Source organism: Styela clava, chromosome 4 (assembly GCF_964204865.1).
Source record: "Styela clava chromosome 4, kaStyClav1.hap1.2, whole genome shotgun sequence".
Taxonomy (NCBI): domain Eukaryota; kingdom Metazoa; phylum Chordata; class Ascidiacea; order Stolidobranchia; family Styelidae; genus Styela; species Styela clava.
Genome location: NC_135253.1, coordinates 11,909,696 through 11,930,525, shown reverse-complemented (window position 1 = coordinate 11,930,525; position 20,830 = coordinate 11,909,696). Strand labels below are relative to the sequence as shown.

Genomic DNA, 20,830 nt, shown 5'->3' with positions numbered 1-20,830 from the left:
TAAAATTTTGCTGTATTATTTTTTATCCATGGGAACACGGATTTTAGTCAGTGTCATGACTGGCTGTACGTTTTGATTCTGCAAAATTCTTGCTACTGGAAATTCAGAACTTTTTTGAGGGTACCGGTAGCGTCAAAGGTACCGGTAAAGACTGATTCGCTCTGGTCTAACGTGTCCATATATTTGTGCGTAGCTCTCTTGTATTCAATTCTTATTTGATTATCACGTGCCAAATGACTTACATAAAGCAATTTTAAATCACTTTTGTGTCCATATTCGCGCTACTAATATTTTGCAATAAATATATATATGTTTATTTGTGAATGTAAATCAAAAGTTGCGTCGAGAAGCATTGAATAAGTTGTAATATATGAAAATAATTGTTAGCAGATTATCGATGTGTTTATATATGCCTATCCACATTTCGTAAAGTATTTGAGAAGACGATCCGAATCGAACTCATATCGGCTATAACTGATTGGCTATTTAAAACATAAACTAGTTCCCTTCAAACTTTACTGCGAATTGCTAGTCTCATAAATGTCAAATAACATAAAGTAAATGCATTCAGATTTACACGAAAATTCGAATTATTTCTGAAATTTTTATTTGATAAAGATTGTCAAATTATGATTCTGAATAAATTGCCTACATTCAGGGTTGCAGGAAAACAATTGTAAGTTTGTTTTAACGGGTTCAGCCGTATCTGATTCAAGTTTTGCTATAGAAACTATCACAGGTATAATTCGAATTGAATTACGATGGTGTGTAAAATGGTCCATTAAAATTCATTTCTCTGGATTACTATACAATTGTTGTATTGGGGTTCATATGATTACATCTCAACTTTCTGAATAATCATCTTTGAACGCAAAATATTTATGAGAAGAAAATGGATCCATTCCACAGCTTCTGAAATCCTTATTCAGACCACGTATCAAATGCTTGTCGTTTTCGTCCAGACTAAAATCAAAAACTCGAAAATTGCTTCTGATTCTGGAAGGAGTGACACTTTTCGGAATAACTACGAGTCCACGATCAATATGATATCGCACAAGTACTTGTGCCACAGTTTTTCCATGCTTATCAGCGATTTCTTGAAGTTGAGGGATTTCGAGCAAACTTGGTTCGTCTGGTTGGCGCCAAGGACGACCTGGCGATCCAAAAGGACTAGAAGCTGTAACAACGATGCCGTTCGCTCGACAAAATTTTATCATATCTTCCTGATCAAGATACGGGTTGTTTTCAAACTGATGAACGGCCGGAGATATTCTGGCATCCGTTAATAGCCGCTTAAGCTGGTATTTATTAAAATTGCAAACGCCAATAGCCTTTACCAGGCCACTCTGTTGCAATTTTTCCATCTCTTTCCAAACATCGGAGTAGTGGGTTATTTCATCAAATAGCGTTTTTCCGTCTTTATCAGCTGGAAAATGATCCGTTTCGGAAACGAACTGGAACGAGAATGGCCAGTGAATAAGGTACAGGTCAACATAATCGAGTTGCAAACGTTTCAAGCTTCTGACACAGCAATCATGAATTCGACCGGCGTGATAAGTTATCCACGGTTTAGTTGTAATAAACAACTCTTCTCTTCTGACTTTACCTTCTTTAATCTTTTTCTGAATCGCACTACCAACTTCTGTTTCATTTTCATAAACAAGGGCGCAATCTATATGTCGATATCCTTCATCGATTGCTACCTCTACTGCAGCTCCAACTTCCCCCGGCTTTGCTTCAAACGTTCCCAGTCCGATTACTGGAATTTTCGTCCCAGAATTAAGTAAAACAGTTTTATCAGCCATTATATATGAAAACCGAGAAAACAATCTTCCTCAAATAACCGAGAAATACTATAGAGTAGGTTTAGAGTATTACGCGATATCACGGCGGTGTTTGTTTGAGAAAAGCAAACAAGTGGTTCTAGAACGGAACAAGCGAGCTATACTTGCAATGATCGTGCGATTACGTAATAAATATTGCCTAATCGCTCGCTCTGCTGTTCGAACAGACTTTCTCGAAATCTACAACCACATCAAAACATCTTTTGATTGACACATAATATTCGGCAAATTTTATTTAATTTTCGAATACATCATGCAATTATTTTTCACACAAATCTACACTAGATCAAGAAAATATTCTGATTCCGGTAGGCTACTGTAATTTAATACAGAGCTAAACATTACCTTCCGCGTGCATGGACCTACAGTTAGAGATGTATCGGTATCCGGTATCGGCCAATTTTTCGGTATCGGCTACATTTAGACCAATATATACATTTATCTCAATATGATTCAGAATGTTTTACAAAATAGGTTAGAATACTAATCTTAAAATTATTATTTGCTTGGATAGATCGTGAACTATAGGCCATGCACGTCCCCACCCCCGCTAGTAGAAACGGGAATCGGATTCTGACCTGTTTCTAGCCATTTATTAGCAAAACTGGCTCAATCGTTTTGAGTATTTTCGCTGCCAAATTTTTATATTAAAATTTTTAATATAATATTACATGGTAATTATGAAGAAATATATCAATCGAACATTAGTGGCTGTTCCGATGTTTAAAATATAAAATACGACGTTATATTGGCACAAAATCCTGCGCGTAACTCAATGTATCAGTTTCATACGATACATAGGCTAAACATTTTATTATTTTACCACCATCAGTGGCCAAATCCTATTAGTTTTCTAATTGGACACAGAGATTACTAGCGCGAGTGTTTGATGCGTCTGAACAATTACCGCATTTGGATCCCAAACATCTACTTCTTAATATAATTATATAATATATATATGTGTGTGATATTTCTCTTCTTTGATCCGAAATGATTTGCACTATTCATATTGCTCAGAGACTATTGTTTTAAACCAGGGTCGTCCAACCCGTGGCCCGCGGAAGCATTTAGAGTGGCCCGCGCTGTATTTTTCAGGATTGAATAAAAAAAAAATGAGTAAAGATGTGATACGAACGATTTGTTTATTTTCCTGGAATGCGCTCTGCCCGCCCTTTTAATCAGCCGTGAGTGATTTTCAGTGGTTAAAGTTTGATTTTTTTCCAGAAGGCTATTACTTTTATTTATTTAAAAATTTTCTATGAATTCTATGAGATCTGATATTTCATTCAAAATTTCGCTGTTCTAAAATTTACTCATGGGATCACTGTTTTGAAACTTATTTCAAGCGATTGCGTGATCGAGCCTGCCGGTACGGTACTGCTCAGTCACCGTACCACAGTGAAGTTGACTTATTCCTTTCGTGGCCTATTGTTGTCACGCGTTTTTATTTTGAAAAAATTTGCGTCTGCTTGGGATCAACGTTGTCATGCATAATCCTACGCGCACAAACGGTGTTCCCTGGGTCTCTAACTCACTACTGATTTTCTTGAGCAATATTCAATAAATTAAAAACGAAAATGTTCTATAAATTCTCCATGCTACAAGTTCAACTAGGAGTAATATATTTATAATAATGATAAGAGAATATAGAATTAAGTACGAAAATTCGGGAAATTTGTTTTTACGTGTAGAAAGTAATTGAATTGGAGAATGCTGCTCAACTGATCAGTGAGGATCAAAGAGGCGGCCCATCGTTGTCGTTTTTTTTTGCTTTTTTTTTATTCCGTTTTTATTTTATTCTCGTTTTTATTCTTAATTTTTTTTTTTGCATTTTATTTTTATTTTTTTTATTATTTTTTTCATGTTTTTTCACAACTATATCTTATTTTAATTTTTTTATTCTATTTTTTTTTTCAATTTTACGCGTGACAACGATGGGCCACCATACTTCTGCATGACGTCACAATTAAAATTGGATCAGCTTTTGGCGGGCTGATGAATCTCAGTTTGTACTGATTGATCTTGCGTTGGGTAGCCTTTCTATCGTCTTTTTTGTTTTATTAGTCAAGTTATGCTAATCGGTGTTAAAAAGTATAAGTAAGTTATCAAACACTTGTAGATCCTTACCATGGATATAAGCCGTAAGACGAGGCCTTGATAAACGCCCAAAAAATGAGTTTCCTAGCGCACATTTGGTAACTAAATAAATTCTTTAGTTTTGTATGAAAATGAACATACTGAACGCATCACAACATGTTCCACAATCCTGATTCGAAATTGAATATAAGGAGGTTTCAGAAAATCAATAACCATGAGTTTACAACAACACAGTACAAGAACTATGCAACTCAAGGGCCCTGCTGCACACTAACTTCAGACACTAACTGCGACAAACTGACTTCAGTAAAATTGGTTATTTTCCCTCTTTCTTACAATCGTGCATTACACAAACGGTCATTATTTTCTAAATCAAATTTGTTGTAGCCTATATAGTAGTATAAGTTTGCTGAATACTCAAGAATCGTCAATAAATTAATCATAAACTTTTCATACAAGCATGAAAATACCGTAACGTTGTTAGGCGCATATCTTGCTTGAAGTAATGTTCAACATGCAACAGTGTCTTGTTGCATAATAATGTGAAATGAATAAAAAAAAAATTATCCTCACTGATTGTTTTACGTTTACCTGGTAGTGGTAGACTATCACTCTCTTGGTGATACTCCTTTCGTACTAGTATCCAGACGCTCAAAATGCATCTTAAACCAAAGTTGGTTTACACAACAGTGCAACTTGATAGCATCATACATTAACTAAATGTTACATTAATCGAAGTGGTATATTTTTACGATTAAACAGTCGAAAACGAAGTCAAGTGGTTGAAACTCACTATAGAATCAGTTTTCCAAGGCTAATTGATGGGCGGTCAGTACCGGTACGTTCCTCACATAAAATGTCATTGCTTGATCACCGCACAGTCTGAACTTCCTATACATTTGCATTTTTTTTAACATAACATTATTGTTTTAATCTTCACGAAAAAAAATAACCGAGCACATCACTGCTCAAAAATAACCGAGCACATCCAATATTTACAAACTTGTTTGAACGCAATCAGCCAGCAAAAGATAAAAACTACAAACAAAAATATTTACTATAATAGCCACTCGGGACCACAACTTATAGCGACAAACAAACTCTTCGCTATTATGAAACGGGAAACAATAAAACTGAAAATAAAATTAGATATCGAAAACCGATATATTGGCCCTTTTGATATTGGCATAACAACAGCCACAATCAAAATGTACAAAGAATTCCTGAGCACTATAGAAAATAAATACGGAGATACTCGGTTGTTAGGAATAGTCCCAAACTGGAAGATAATCCTAAACGGATATGAGCGAGGCTAATATACGTAACATTAGCCCAAGGTCATACCCCGCTACCCATAAATGGTAGCTTAGATAAGTCAATACCATCTACCGCCCCGTCGGAAATGATGAAGCGGAAGCTTCGAGGGCGGCAATTATGCTATGTTCACAACCCCCTGACATACGTATGATTGCTGCATATGCAGCGATATGTTTATGAAGCGTATTACCGTTACAACTCGGACATGACGTATTGATATAATACCGATCCGATTTCACATCCGTACTCTGATCCGATATACAAAAAAAAAAAAAAAAAAAATTATGATTCATCGTATACAACAATCTGTTGTTTAAAAGTACCAGTAAAGAATTTCAGCCTAGTCTATCACAGCTATTTCTACACTTAATTTTTATTACTGCAATTAAAATAAAAACTCCTAGGAAGACAGAATGATCATTGAATTATCTGATTTAGTCTTATCTGATTTAATTTTTCTAAACACAACTGAAAACAAACGAATATAGTTCAAAAACGCGAAAACGAGGTAATGTTCACCACCACGCTTGAAAGTCTGTCTGAGTGAGGAAGGTGTCTGAGCGGATGCGAAAATGGAGCATTGTTATGTCACTTTTTGCAACTTGCTGATTGGCTAATGTCACGAAGTAAACAAGGAAGTCGATGCTCGGGGAAAGGTTCATATTAAAATAGGTGAATGAATGCGCTGCTCCGTAATAATTACAAATCGGCAATAAGTTAACAATGACGTAACAATTAAAATTTATGCCGCCACACAGACACTTCTTTCGCGAAGACAGATATTCAGGCGTGGTTGTAAACAATGCCTCGCTTTTGTGGTTTTGTGTGTTAGGTTTTAGTTGTGTTTCTAAGAAATAGTTATAAATCAAAAAGGTTAATTGTCATTGTGTCTCCCGGCGACTTTTAGTTTAGTTACAATATTCAAAAACTGATACCGCAAACGCTGCGACCAATGACATTAAACAACATGATAGGCAACTCTGACGTCACTCCATAAGACTACACGCGAAAGATTGTATTTCATGATACGCTTCAATGCACATAGTTATCGTCGCCTTTCGAGACCGTTTCCCGTTCGCTTTTGCTACTCGGCGCCTTCTTTACGTGTAGCATCTGCCTTTTTGCGCCTGTGACGAAAGAAAATAATCATTAAATCCAAGAAGTTTTGCTCACTTGGAAAGCTGTAATGGCAGACAAGCTAAGCAGAGTAATTCTGGACATCATAGACGTTTTTATATTATCAGAGAAGATTACAAACGAGATAGTGTAAAGATTTGTGTGGAACATTTTGCAGATAATGACAAAATTCAAAGTTACTAGTTTTAATGTTTGTACTTAAACATTGAAATTTTATTTAAAGAGGGTTTCTTACAAAACAGCAAGACTGTTTATACTTCTCTTAACGGTGCTGTGATACAATTCCATAACACAAAGTTTGCACCCATCGAATTTGCTTTAGTAGGTGAGTTTATTAGACATATTACATATTCATTTTATCGTAGTTAACATTGATGGTACATAATGCCTCGTAGATATGTTTGTGTCTAAATTTAGGAATTTAGCTCATAGCCCACTAATTAATATTATCGTCTATGCAGGAGGTTGCAGGGCTGAATTCAACTTGCAGCCTTACCGATCACCTGATGATGCTCATTTAGGTTGGCTCGAGCAAGTCTTTTTGAAAGACTTGTATGAATGGAAACTACCTATATCTTTTGCCTTCCTCCGATTTTAGAAGACAAATTTAATCTGAGGAATTTTGCATATCGTCACACTAATAAAAAAAATTGCCTAAGTCACTTTTTGTCGATTTTGAGATTTTGGTATCGCTGGATTCGTTGGGGAAAGATCTATCTTTCTATGTTATTTAAACATTCATATCTGGTATAAATCAGCCGCTAGGGGGCAAAAACGAATCTGCCTATCTCAGGAAGTGGACTTGGGCAGATTTTGGTTTTGCCTAAACTGACTATAATTGAGATAGGCACATTTAAACACGCCTGTCCGCATCCAGTTTTTGTACGTTCTGGTGTCGTTACGGCACTCTTCGACTAGCAACGCTTTCTGGTTCAAGTAGGGTGTACTGCAATATATATTTATTTCAATATCTGGACGCTACCGGCAAGTAATTGTAGTGGTCGAATATTAACAGTATGGAGTCCAGGAAGCTGAGAAACTATGCTCTACTTGGAAATGCTTCTGCAAATGATAGTGTCACACGTGGTAAGTTATTGAACGTCAAAAAATGCGGATTTATACGGCGATAGTAGCGAGCGAACTTAATATGTATTCGTATTTAATTTTCACAGATGAGGTGAATGAAGTTGGAAGTTTTATAGAGCTTCAGGTCGATGGTTGCGAGGGGGATTCCGATGCATATTTATATAGTGAAAGTGGCTATTTACCGTTCCACGAAATACTGGATATTGATGTAAGTCTCGATAATCTGGACACGACGAGTATTTCGAACAATACCAATGAAGGCTCTACAAGATCAGATGGCACTATTGAAACCTATGACGAGCCCTCACCTAACCGAGAAAAGAGACCAGTGCACGATAAATGGAAACAAAATAAAGGAAAAATCAGGCGCCTCCGTGGAAAATCATATAGAAACTGGAAAGGAAAGAATGTGCCCAATCGTCAACCAGGGCCACCATGTAGATCTGCATTCTGTAGCAAAGTCGAAACTCGCCAGTGTAACGTTGTAGATGAAGATCAAAGACTTGCTATGTTCATTAAATTTTGGTCTATGACGACTTGGAATGAACGCAAAATATTCATAAATACTCTGGTTGGGACACATGAGGTTAAACAACAAAGATCTTCCGGTGTATCTAGGAGAAAATCTTCATATGTTTACAAACTAAAGCTTTCGAATGGTTCTGAGCTGCCAGTCTGCAAAGAAATGTTTGCTTCCACGTTTGGGATGCCTTGCAGAACTTTGGTATCTTGGATTAAAGATAAAACCTCTTCTAACCAAACAGCTGTTGTTCAAGCAGGTCCGAAAAGTGGAAAGTGTGCAAAAGTAAGTGAAAGGGATAGAGAGTTTATAAAAGAGTGGCTCAGCACACTACCAACTGTAGACTCCCATTATTGCAGAAAATTGCCAAGTTACAGAAACATAAAATTTTTGTATCCAGGCACCACAATATCTGCCCTCCACAGACATTACCAAAATGTTGCAGAGGAAGAAAACAGGAGGGTCGTTAGTGAAGCTTATTTCAACGAGATTTTCCACAGATATAAATACTCAGTTTTCATTCCCCGAAAGGATCAGTGTGATAAGTGTGTAGGTTACAAACATGGTAACATGAGTACAGTTGAGTATAACTTGCATATCAAACTGAAGGATGATGCTAGAAAAGAAAAAATAACCGACAAAGATTCTGCAAGTGCAAATAAATCCGTTTGGACGATGGATCTACAGGCCGTGCTTTTATGTCCTAGAACGAGAGCTAGTACCTCATATTACAGAACTAAGCTACAGGTACACAATTTCACTTTATATGATACGAAATCAAAAGCAGATTACTGCTACGTCTGGAATGAAACTGAAGGCAATCTTTCTAGTGAAGTATTTGCTTACTTGCAGTTTGAGCATTTTAAGCGAATCATTTGTAATAATCCCGAGCTGAAGCATATCATAGTTTGGAGCGATGGATGTGGTTACCAAAATAGGAATAGCACGGTAGCCAATGCATATTCTAGTCTGGCAAGAACTTACAACATAGATATAGAGCAAAAATTTTTGGTGGCTGGACATACACAAATGGAATGTGACTCGATGCACAGCGTCATTGAACGAAAGATCGTAGGCGACATTTTTTCTGAAAGAGATTTGATCGTACTTATGGAATCCGCAAGAATCCATCCATCACCCTATCATGTTCGCCAAATGAGGCACACTGATTTCAAAAGAATGAATCAATTGTTCCTTCAAAGCATTAGACCCGGAAAAAGAGTAGGAGATCCCAGAGTGCATGATTTGCGTGCCCTGAAGTACGAAAGTGATGGTAGTATTCGTTACAAGCTTTCGTTTGAGAAAGCAATTTGGAAAGCGCTACCACACCGTGTACAGAATGTTCAAAGTCAATGGGTGCCAATGTTCAGATCTCGTATTCCAGTTTGTGCAAGGAAATTTAATGATCTTCAAGAAATGAAATCAATTATGCCAATTGACTGTCATCCTTTTTATGACAACCTTCCTCACGAGTAGATTATACAAACTTAAATGAAGTATACTACTATAAATTCATGATTACAGTTGTTTGTTTATGTTGATGTTTTAGGTTCAAAAGAGTTATTTATGTTTTGATTCTATTATATTGTTTGTTGCTTGAGTTGTGAAATTTTACATTCCTTGTATCAATTGAATACAATTCATCTGGCCTGTGGGCTGACATCTATTCTTATGATCATCAAAGTCAAATTATGATTAAGGAGGAATATCGAATTTTTGACTTGGCTTTCGTGTCATATTAATTTAATGGAAGTCACTCTCTCATTATTTGCCGAATGGACTTTTACAAAGTATATAGGTCAAGCGAATGTACAGAGAAAATATAGGGCGAAGATGTGAATAATATTGCCTAACTCAGGGTGCGGGAATAAAAAAATGCCTAAGTCAATTTTAGCGCATATAAAATAGAATTTGGAAGTTATAGATATCCTAAAATAATTAAAAATTTGATAAGATAAATCTAGATAAAAATTTTTTTGAAATAGATTGAAAAATGGGAAAGTTATGAAGTTTTTTTTGATTTACTCAAAATGTTAAAATTTGACTTAGGCAATTTTTTTATTAGTCTGACGATATAGTTCTCATTGATTGTTGGCTGTTTATATTTCCTATTAATTGTGAATTCTGATTATAACAAAAAGTTAAAAAAATTTTTACGTAATTTACTGGCACCTTTTTCTTGTCAATACTCCAAGCTGAGGTAATAAACAAGACAATACATTCATGTCACCTGGAAGCAAAATATGCACACTAATTAAAAGTTTGACACATTGAGATAATACATCGCGACAGCAAATACAAGTCATACAATATGCCGCATCGCATTTTGGAAATTGTAAAAAGGGCCGCAAACAGTTTTTGATAATGTATACTTAAAAGATAACTAAAAGATATTTTTAAGATAGTTTTAGTTTGTGACATATATTGTGATGCAATTAAACAGTTGGATTAAGTTCTATTATTTTCTCTAATTTCAAATGCAATTACATATTAATATTTGCATTCCACTATTATTGCAAGTTACTGTATTTATTACAAAAAAATCATAAAATTCTATGAACAACCATCAAAATCATTTTTGAACAAGCTTTGGATAAGAAAAGAATGATACATACACTAAGAATGACTTAATCTAAATATATGGACCTAAAATTAACAAAAATACTGTAGTATAAACTCAATGTTTACTCAATTACATTTGTCCTGACGTTTGACAGCTTTTTTGTGTCACCAGCATACTAAGGCCAGGCTAAAATGATTTTATAGTACCAACTCTTATAGTAACTAACGAGGTCACATGATCATGGGTTAATATGGATCTGCGAGAATGTTTAATTAATTCCAGTAATGCAAGAAAGCGTATAGATCAGTAAACAAACAAATGACAGATTTTTTTGACAAGAAATTTTGCGCCACATTGCGTGGAATTGAATTGCTTGAATTATTGGTGATATTGATTTTTAGTAAACTAAGTCGTTGTATAATTATATTAATATACAAACACATGGAAATTTTCTGTTCGAAGTTGGTCTTTGAATTTGTCATATTGACTGCTGAGTTTATTGTGTTATTTCATTGTACTGATGGAAATATGACAAAACAAAAACAATGTGCTTCAGAATTTTGAGAAATGCAGAAATATTGTAACTCCCATTTTTCTTCGAAAATGCCACCTTCTTCATGTACTTTGCATTTAATTTATCCACTCAAATGTTTTATTCAAGTATTCTTTTGCTAGCTTGATGTGTATATTCTTAATTGGGTCAAAATGTGAACAAAAAAATAATAATTTTCCAAAACTACTTTCAGTAAATTGTTTTTTGCGTGAATAATCAATTTCACTTCAAAAAATTGGAAAAATCTTTTACATTTAGATTAAAAAAAACTTTTAAAAAACTATTACAATTATTGTTTAGCGTTCGAGGGCCGCACTGGAAGTTCTCTGGGGCCGCGAGTTTGACATCCCTGGTCTATATTGAAGTTGTCCAAAATATTGAACAGTATTTTATCATGAATCATGATTATACCCTTCCCTGAATTTCTTCTATAGTACTAACAAAATTTTATGGAACCAATTCTAACATGGTGTAGTGAGTGACCCATAATCTACATTTCCAAAGCTGTTTTCAGTATGTCTGGCGTGTTTTGTGCCTTTTTACAAATAAGACCCATACACAACTCTACCGGAGGGTCAAATGTCTTTGCATGCCTCCATAGGTTGTTCTTCTATTGCAAACACTTATGGAGTACTCTAATTGTAATTCATTGGAATTTCGCCAGACTTCTGATATCTCCCCGTCTGCTACAGTTGTCCTGTGAATGAATGATGGGAAATTGAGGTTAGACGAATAGTTGAAAGTTTTGCTCTATGTCGACTTAATTTCTTGATTGATATTCTTACTATTTTTGCTATTGCCTCTTGTACTACAGGAATCTCACAATGCTTGTACAGATTTGTCCACAACATTCACGTCTGAAGAAAGAGAGGAGATTTATTAATTTTCGTCAAGAATATTTAAAGCAGTCTATATGAATTAAAATGGAAAAGTTAATAAATCCAATATCTCATGTTAAATGTAAAAAATGTTTTACTTAATTTGGTATATAAACCAACTAATGAAGGGGTTTAGTCCGAAAATTACAGGCATTCGTGGCTTCATATACTTGAGAGATCATACTATACAATATAGACCGGTATGGGTGAAATGTTAGGTGAACTTGTTAACCCTTTGAATCAATACGCAAATAAAAGTGATTGAGCAATAGTATGTTACGGCAATGCGTATATATCCCCATTGGTTAGAAAAATCTAAATGGAGGTACATGAACTATTTGAAACCATAAGTGGTAAGTAAATATGCAATTTCGGCAAATGGGCAACTACGTACCGTACTGAATTAATAACTTTGTAGTATTTGAAAAAGCTGGCTTTCCCACATGCACTTAATAGTGCGATGCCCGGGTGTGATATACAACAATAGTATTTATCTTACCTTTTTCCGATTTCTTTTTAACTCAACTTTCCAAAATATCATTAAAATCGACAACAACTGTCAAAGCAGGCACGAACACCATTCGTGCTATGCCTTGAAAACAGCACACATCCGCTCGTTCTCGTCTCGTCAAGTATGTGCATTGGAGCGTGTTATCGAATACGATCTTCGGCCAAAAATGCCGGAGTTGCGCATCATGTTGTTTAATGTCATTGCTGCGACAGACTAGCTTAAAATTAGCTATCAGCACTTATAATATAAGCGGCATGTGGTTTATTGTTTTGAATAAAAATAATAGTTTTTGAACATCAGAACCATTCTGTAAGCGCCAACTTTCCAAAACACTTAAAATCAGCGTTGAAAACTTTGCAATGATTAAAGTTTAAATAAAGGAAGAATTTTTCAGAGGCCAAGGGTCGGGGAAACGTCCATTCAAAGTGCGCTGTTTATATGTGGTTTCATTGTTGATAATACCACATTCCCAATGCGGCCTCGCTGTTCTTGACTCCTTTAACTCGCTGCTCGCAACAAGACTGTTGAGTGACAAACCCCTCTTAAAACTTCTGAAACCTGAGTTAAATTTAAAGGAACCGAAAGCTCGATAGCCGATATATTTCTTCAGAAAATATTAAAAAAATTATATTTGCTAAATCTTAATCGGACACTTAATATATTTTCGGCAGCAAGATATGGAAAATTTGTTAGCGAATAATAGTACTTATATGAGGCTTAAGGGTTGCATTTGCAAGAAATTTTCGAGTTCAACAATGTTATGAAGGATTATTTTAAACAAAAATGCCTCCAAAATTGAAATCTGCCGTTGTGAAGACCTCAAAGTTACCTACTAAAAGAAGGAGAACAAAGAAATTACACAGAGAATTGCTGGAACAGCTCGAGTTTTATCTGAGTGAAGCAAATCTCAGACATGATTCCTGGATGAGAGAAATTGCTGGAGAAAGGGGAATAGAACCAATTCCCATTCTTATATTCATGTCGTTTCCTTTGATTCAAGAGTTAAATGTCAATGAAAAAAATATAGTCAATGCAGTTGAGAATTCAACTATACTAAAGCTTAGCGAAGACAAGAAACATCTACAGAGACAGTATCCGTTACCAAGACCACCACATAATCTAGAACAATCAACGCTTTATATTGAAAACCTTCCTCCAGACTCCACCGTTGAATGGCTTAGAGAATTCTGTAGAAAGTTGGGTACAGTCGAACATATTTCTCTGCCAAGGTACAAACGCTCGGGAGCTTTGAAAGGTTTTGCATTTGTTGAATTTTCAAATCCTCAAGATGTCACCAGAGCATGCAGAATATTAAAAGATCCTCCAATAAACTTTTTTCCAAATAGGACTGAAAAGTATTTGAAGTTACTGAAAAGACAGAAAACATTGCAGGAAGTGAAAAAAGTGGATATGGAAACTGAACCGCAGGATGACCAAGTAGGAGTTCGTAACACGGTGCCTAATTCTGAAACAAATATTTTGAACAAATCTCTAGATTCTGCAATTGATTTTGAATTACTTCGGAATGAGAATGCTGCTTCAGTTACTATGAGTGAAGGAAAACGGAAACGAAGACGAAATCGGGCTGTAAGTGATGTAACATCAACCATTAATAATGACACATCACAATACAACGAAGACGCTCCAACTCACCAACCTGCAAAGAAAATGAAAAGTCTTCCGAATGTCACATATAGCAATTCTAATGGAGAAAAAGAAACGGAAGGTTATGAGAAACATACAATAAAAAGTAGTGACCACTCTATCACACAAAAAAAGAAGAAAATCCCAGGCCGCAAAGTTTTGTTTATGGATGATCATAAAGAACAAACAAGTTCAGAAAATCAAAAACAATCCTGCCACATCACAGATAATGCAAATTGTCAAAAATGCAACAAAAGTGACCAAAATTTTCAAGTGAAAAATGAAACAGATGGTGAGAGTGAAAGTGTTTTAGATCCAGGGTCAGAAATAAATGTTTCTCCAATAAATTATCGACACATATCACAACAAACACAAAATACTGCAACGATATCATCAGACATCAACAATCAACAACATGTATCTCAAACAGAAGTTTTGTGTGGAACTAATTCAATGAAAAGACGACGCAGTGCTAGTGAACCTTCCAATATTTTTAATTTTTCCCCAGAAAGTGCCAAAAAAATAAAATTTGAGGACTTCGTATCGTGCAACAATGACAAGCAAATAAAATCGTTACGAATTGACAGCAATTGCTCTTTATTAGAGCAACCAACAAGCAAATTGACCGAAGTCGATATTCATACTGAGCAACAATCCATAGCAATTCATCATGCCACAGTAAATCAATACAATCAACCATTAGGAAGAGACAATGTTTATCAAGATCCACCAATCAAACCTTTAATGCAAGAGGATGTTTACTTTAAGCAACCAATCATGCCTTTGATGATGGGTGATGCCCCTATAAATCGGCAAATTAATTTTCAGATGCCGTCTTTTGACATTGATTCAATGATATCACAAGGAAGAAGACTGGCTCAGGTGTCAATACCGAAAAACTCTGAATCTTGTCCGGATTTCTCATCTAGTAGATTTCTTCATTCAGTTATTGCAAGACCAGAACATGCAATAAATAAAAAAACACCGCGCAAACAACGTCTTAAGAAATCAGAAAGGAAAAAACTTAGGACAAGACAAATTCCCCCTCGCCTTGTTGCAATGCCAAAAGTACAATGGTCCAATTTGAAAAAGGAATATAAACGAATACAAATGGAAAATATGAGAAAATTGAAACGAACTCTGAAAGAGAGTAAAACTGCCGGCTCAGTCTTCATCAAAAAACATTTGGATGTTTTAAAAGATGGCAATATCAAATCTGAATCACCATTTATTCCTGACAAATATGGTGGTGAGAGATCATCGAGGATAATCAATCATGAAAAGCCACAAAAAAGATGTCCGCCTACATTCAAACCTGGAGTAATTATTCAAATAACTGCAATACAGTCTGATGTATCCAAACCATCTAAACTGCCGAGTATTCCCGAGATAAAATCACTGTTAAATAAATATGGACAAGGAGTGGCGTATGTTGATACTAATCCATCAGAAAGTAGTGGTTTTGTACGGTTTAATGATGGGGAATCAGCACAACGTGCAATAATGGAAGAGAAATCATTGGGTCTTTGTTTGCTGACAGGTGGAGAAGAAGAGCAATACTGGGATAAACTTCTTGCATCAAGAGCACAAAAGTTCACACGTGAGAGGTCAAAGATTAGGGGACGAACAAAGATTCTTACAAAAGCTGAAAATTTTGTTGAAACATCTAAACGAAGACATATAAGATTTGATAATGATTTATCTGTGTGAAATAGAGTGTTTTTGGTAGATTCAGACAATGTCTCTTATACCAGATCTATGCCTATTCGAGAACTGCAAAATTAACCATGGCAAAATTTAACATTCAGATATAAATTCGATGGAAGTTAACATAGAATATCAGAAATGACTTTCAAAACGGTGACAGTGGGTGACTTGGTCAAAACATTATTTTTACTCTTTTCATAACTCTGGTTTCTTATGCTATAGGTATATCTTGGAGAAAATTTAATAATTTTTGCTTATTCTTGTCTCGTAAATCAGAGATTTTCTTCCGATAATTGCCGTAGCAAGAATAGCTGCATAAAGGCTTTCTTATTGAATATAGAATAATGAATCGCCAAGTTCAAAAACTGTTAGAGTCAAATGAATTATTGTCAACAACTTTATATTCCTTTATTAATATCTTTTATATTTCTCTGTTGAAAGTTCACTCTTTCTCTCTCCACTGGGTAGGCCATTGTATGAAAAGTTAATTTTCTGCCCAAGTATACATTTGCAGATTCCGAATATACTTTATATTGATTGAAACTGCATTTATAAATGCTAAGTGATTTTTTTGGGAAGGTGCTTATTATCTTATTTCGAGCAAAACTTTATACAACATTTGCATAATCTTTTCTTATACATCAAGTTCAGATTCAATTTGGCGAGAAAATTTATTTCATGTAATATGTTTCATTGCTTTCTTTTTGCACGTTTCCTGATTATATATTTGTGGGCAATAATTTTCTGTACTGAACATGATCCATTATCCAACGCATTTTGATTTTCTTCATTTTTGATCTTTTTCACAAAATGTTCAATATTCTGTTTTTTTTCTCTTAATTGGATGAGTTTGTCAAATATATTTTCAAAAGTGTCCAATATACTGACTTCTAAAAATTACATCAGTGTGATGTTATTGAGAGCAACACCGGCCTGAAAAATATGTTCTAGACTTTCTCAGTTGTAAACTTTATTATTGTTCTAGTTTTTCACAATATTTTGTTACTTTGCATGAATTAGGAATATTGCGTTATATATCATTATGTGAAATGTTTGGGTGGAGAAATGTCTTCAATCACAGAAGAATCGTGCAGTATCTGTATACTTCAAGTCCTACAGAATTGAATGTGATTACTGCGAAGATTAATATATGCATTTCTGCATGTTTTAACAAGTTTCATGATGAGATTCAAAAAGTGAGGAAGCTTGACAAAAAACTCATTGAATTGAAGGAAGAAGACCTCGCAGAATATCAAGTTAAAGGATCTGGTGGGGGTGGACAAAAGACTAACAAAACATCAAATTGTATTGTTTTAAGTCATGTTCCAACTGGATTATCTGTTCGTGTTCATGACAGTCGTTCCATTTTAGAGAATCAGAAGATCGCAAGAGCAAAGTTACGATTGAAAGTTGATGTGCATATTCGAGGGGACGATAGTGTACTTGTACAAGAACAAAAACGTAATAGGCTTTGGAAGAAGCATGGAAAAAAGCAAGCTGAAGAAAGATTAGAAAGAAAATCAAAGCTGAAGGCAATTCTTGAACAGAATGATGATATCAAATATTAGGTGTTCATGGAATTAAATCATAAGCTCATTGCACTGGCAGAGCTCCGCTCCATTTCTGGATGCTATGCTAGCTCTACATACTTTGTTGGAATCGAATGAGTAGAAGAGATAGACTTGTACTAAACTAAGAACGGAACTCAAAAACGTAAAACCAACCATCTTTTCCAGTGACAGTAGAAGTTTATTAATAGATTGCCTAATTTCTGGCGCGGATGAATGAGCAGAATTATTATATCTATCTTAATATAGTCCGTTTTTTTCCTAAATATGTGTTCTATTTGAAATATTTTCGATCATTCAATAACTGTTCATGCTTCTTATTCTTCTGTGATATCCGATTACCTTTCATATAGGTATAGCCCAATGTGCATTCTAAACTTCTAACATTAAATTTTTTTGAAACCATGTCCTAAAAACCATGCTTAATAAAACAGTGGAAGATATTAATGGTAATTTATCAAACAAAAATCTTCTAGTGCTTCTGTTCGTGAAAATATTCTATTTAAAGGTTAATATATTATTTATAATATTTTTGCAGGTTTATTTATATAATAGGATGATGACAATGTGAAACATCATACTTTACAAAAAATTTAAATAATCAATTCGTTTGTGTAATATAGCAATAGAAATGTCATTTTCTGGTCTTGATTCTGATGACGAAGCACCAGAAGATGTTTCCTTCTCAACAGGACGAGAGTCTGCATTACATGATTTAGAGATTGCAAAAATAGAAAGGAAAAAGTAAGTGCTCGTATATCAGACTCGGTTGCGGTATATAGTATTCACCCAAGAGGCTATGTTTTTACCACTTATTTATTTCTAATAATCGGGTCTTGCAGATATTCAGATTACTCTTGAAAATGAAGTTCAAGAAATTTCTTTTGTTGAAGTTCCGTTCTGGCTGTTTTTCAATTATATTGGAATATCTATGCTTTTGACTATAATGGCAATTTAAGGTCTTCAATTAATTACACTTGTGTATGCTGTTATTGTAAAATAAATTAATCTTGTGTTATTCAGAGGAAACAAAGAGGTCAAAGAATGGAGGAGAAAGCGTGATGAACTATACAAGAAGCAAAAGGTTACTATATTTCAGTTTCGTACTTGTATGTACATGCGAAAATGCATGAGTTTCAGTTTTCCAATTTGTAGAACAAATAATAGCAGCTATATTAGAAGGTAATCGAATTATCTTTAGAATCCACTGAAATTTTTTGCGATGTATTTATCTACTGACCTTCAAGCATATGAACTGCAGATTTTAATTAACGTATATACTCGCTTATAAGCCGACCCAATGAAACGGTGAATTTATAAAAATTCACATATCAGCCGACCCTACAAATCGGAACACGCCGTACGCACCTATCACAACAAATTCGAATTGCAGCTGTTGGAATTAAGTTAGTATAACGTCATTTCGTTTGAGTATGATCAGAGTTATGAGCGTATAAGCAGGATTTGTAATGCGATCAGAGTTATGCACCCATAACCCGAACCCCTCAGTTTGGATTTTTTTAGTTTCAAAATTGGCTTATTTGCAAGGACATACAGTAGGCATTTTAGCTTTCTCAATTTCAGTATAAATTTGGAAAAATACCAATCATTTTATTTTGGTACCACACAACCCTAAGTCCTTGATATGCTGCTGTCGAAAGTCCTCCAGTTTATGATTTTTTATATGCTTAAGGAGTCAAAGCTTCTATCTCTTGATATATTGATGAAAGCTGATGAAGAATTAAAGAGAAAAAGATCGTTCGAAGAAAAGCAAGAAATATCTGATGAAGATAATGCCAGTTCTGGAGATAATGACTCGGAGGATGAGAAACTAAATGACATGTTAGTATTAGTATGTTAGATTAGAGAGGCACCCACAATAATTTTTTCTAGCCCTGCTATTAAAGATACTTTATTTATAACATATGTCTGTATTTTCAGCATGTGAATATACACTTTACTTTTATCTAATTGAATTTCTTAAATTAAACTAAGGTCTGCAGAACAGCAGGACGCCTATCAAAAGGTCATGGTGGCAGTTATTGATGTTAAAGAGCCGAGGCCCTTAATGCAGTCTGCCTTGGATTTCAAGAAAACAAATTTATATGGGAAGAGAATCAAGAGGATGGATGTGTCAGATTGGCGAGCCATACGATTAAAAAGTGAGCGAAATTGCACTCTACGCTCCTTTTTTTCTCAGTTTACAATTATAAACATTTTGAATTACCTATTAATCACCATGTAAACAGTCTAATCAGTCTTCTACAAGACCAAACGTTATCTGATCACATGAAATTTTTTCTGTTCTAGGCAGGAATCGAAAGTGATGAAATCAGGTTGTAGATAACAAAGCATCTCAATTTCTGAAGGAAGACAAGGCTTCTGGTGCGGTTGTTTTCAACAATCAGCAAGTCGCTTGCTGTCCATAATGTTTACTATGCATTCATTAATGTTGCCATTAAAACTGGGTGGAAGTTAAACAGTCTGCATGTGTATATTGGGAGGTTTAGTCAGTCGAATACTAGTCATTCAGAAGCTGGCTACACTCTACATCTGCCTTCGGTTTTAAAAACCAATTGCTGATGTTCAGGAGCGGTGTGGTAACTAGTCTGTTCTAAATAGTTGTTCAGTTCATTTTTATAAATTAGTACTGAATATAAGAAAGGTCAGAAGCACTAATAATAACCTTGCAAACAAAGCTGTTTGATCGTCAATGGGCTACCACATAAGTACTTTCGGGTCGCTTATGTATATAACATTGAAATATGTCCGACGACAGTGTCTGCCACATGGTGTAGAGTCTTAAAATTTACATCACACTCTAGATCAGGGTTTCCCAAACTTTTTGAGCCACGGACCCCTATTTGTGAATCTTAGTTTTGACGGACCCCCATTCTGTGTCGTATCAATTTCAGTGCCTGACCATCGTTGAAGGATAATGTTTCATTTACAACACAAACAATCATATTGGTAAGAACTGAACATGCTGTCTCACATATGTAGATCGTCACATAAAGCGGTATACTTTTCAATTGCCTTTTCTAACAGCATTGGATATTCCTTCGCAACGTTCAATCAAAAAGATGTAATGGCTTTCAATCAACAATCATATTGGTAAGAACTGAACATGCTGCCTCACATATGTAATCGCCACAAAAAGCGATATACTTTTCAATTGCCTTTTCTAACAGCAATGGATATTCCTTTGCAACGCTCAATCAAAAAAGATGTAATGGCTTTTTGTTTGAAATCAATTATTAAAATATCGATCAAACTTTTTTTTATATCGTCACGGATCCCCTGTGCAGTCATCACGGACCCCAGTTTGGGAAACCCTGCTCTAGATTAAAATTATTCCCTAGTCTCTATCTGAAATTTCAAGAGGTAATTAAAATTTCCACTTCA

At 35.0% G+C, this 20,830-nt stretch overlaps 3 protein-coding genes and 1 pseudogene across 3 annotated transcripts; 3 read left to right on the top strand and 1 right to left on the bottom strand.

Moving 5' to 3' along the window:
• Positions 1 to 458: 458 nt before the first annotated feature.
• Positions 459 to 2,000, bottom strand: LOC120325739 (aldo-keto reductase family 1 member B1 pseudogene; annotated as a pseudogene).
• Positions 2,001 to 12,719: 10,719 nt separating this feature from the next.
• Positions 12,720 to 16,880, top strand: LOC120325738 (uncharacterized). Its single transcript, XM_039391870.2, has one exon. It carries the CDS (start codon positions 13,290 to 13,292, stop codon positions 15,858 to 15,860), a length of 2,571 nt encoding a protein of 856 aa, XP_039247804.2. The 5' UTR covers positions 12,720 to 13,289; the 3' UTR covers positions 15,861 to 16,880.
• Positions 16,881 to 16,893: 13 nt separating this feature from the next.
• Positions 16,894 to 17,963, top strand: LOC120325740 (mitochondrial translation release factor in rescue-like). The gene has a single exon (XM_039391873.2). The coding sequence runs from the start codon at positions 16,907 to 16,909 to the stop codon at positions 17,423 to 17,425; it is 519 nt and encodes a 172-aa protein (XP_039247807.2). The 5' UTR covers positions 16,894 to 16,906; the 3' UTR covers positions 17,426 to 17,963.
• A 3-nt stretch (positions 17,964 to 17,966) lies between these two features.
• Positions 17,967 to 19,905, top strand: LOC120325741 (uncharacterized). Its single transcript, XM_039391874.2, has 5 exons — positions 17,967 to 18,169; positions 18,449 to 18,509; positions 19,119 to 19,267; positions 19,421 to 19,587; positions 19,736 to 19,905. The coding sequence occupies exons 1-5, from the start codon at positions 18,057 to 18,059 to the stop codon at positions 19,750 to 19,752; spliced, it is 507 nt and encodes a 168-aa protein (XP_039247808.2). The 5' UTR covers positions 17,967 to 18,056; the 3' UTR covers positions 19,753 to 19,905.
• Positions 19,906 to 20,830: the final 925 nt, after the last annotated feature.

What these genes read in the sequence shown, in the direction of transcription:
- LOC120325738 (XM_039391870.2), top strand. Translation starts at nt 13,290, where the DNA reads ATGCCTCCAAAATTGAAATCTGCCGTTGTGAAGACCTCAAAGTTACCT.
- LOC120325741 (XM_039391874.2), top strand. Translation starts at nt 18,057, where the DNA reads ATGTCATTTTCTGGTCTTGATTCTGATGACGAAGCACCAGAAGATGTT. An exon ending in AACTATACAAGAAGCAAAAG is followed by an intron (nt 18,510 to 19,118) that starts GTTACTATATTT and finishes TATATGCTTAAG; the next exon opens with GAGTCAAAGCTTCTATCTCT. An exon ending in GATGAGAAACTAAATGACAT is followed by an intron (nt 19,268 to 19,420) that starts GTTAGTATTAGT and finishes AATTAAACTAAG; the next exon opens with GTCTGCAGAACAGCAGGACG.
- LOC120325740 (XM_039391873.2), top strand. Translation starts at nt 16,907, where the DNA reads ATGTTTGGGTGGAGAAATGTCTTCAATCACAGAAGAATCGTGCAGTAT.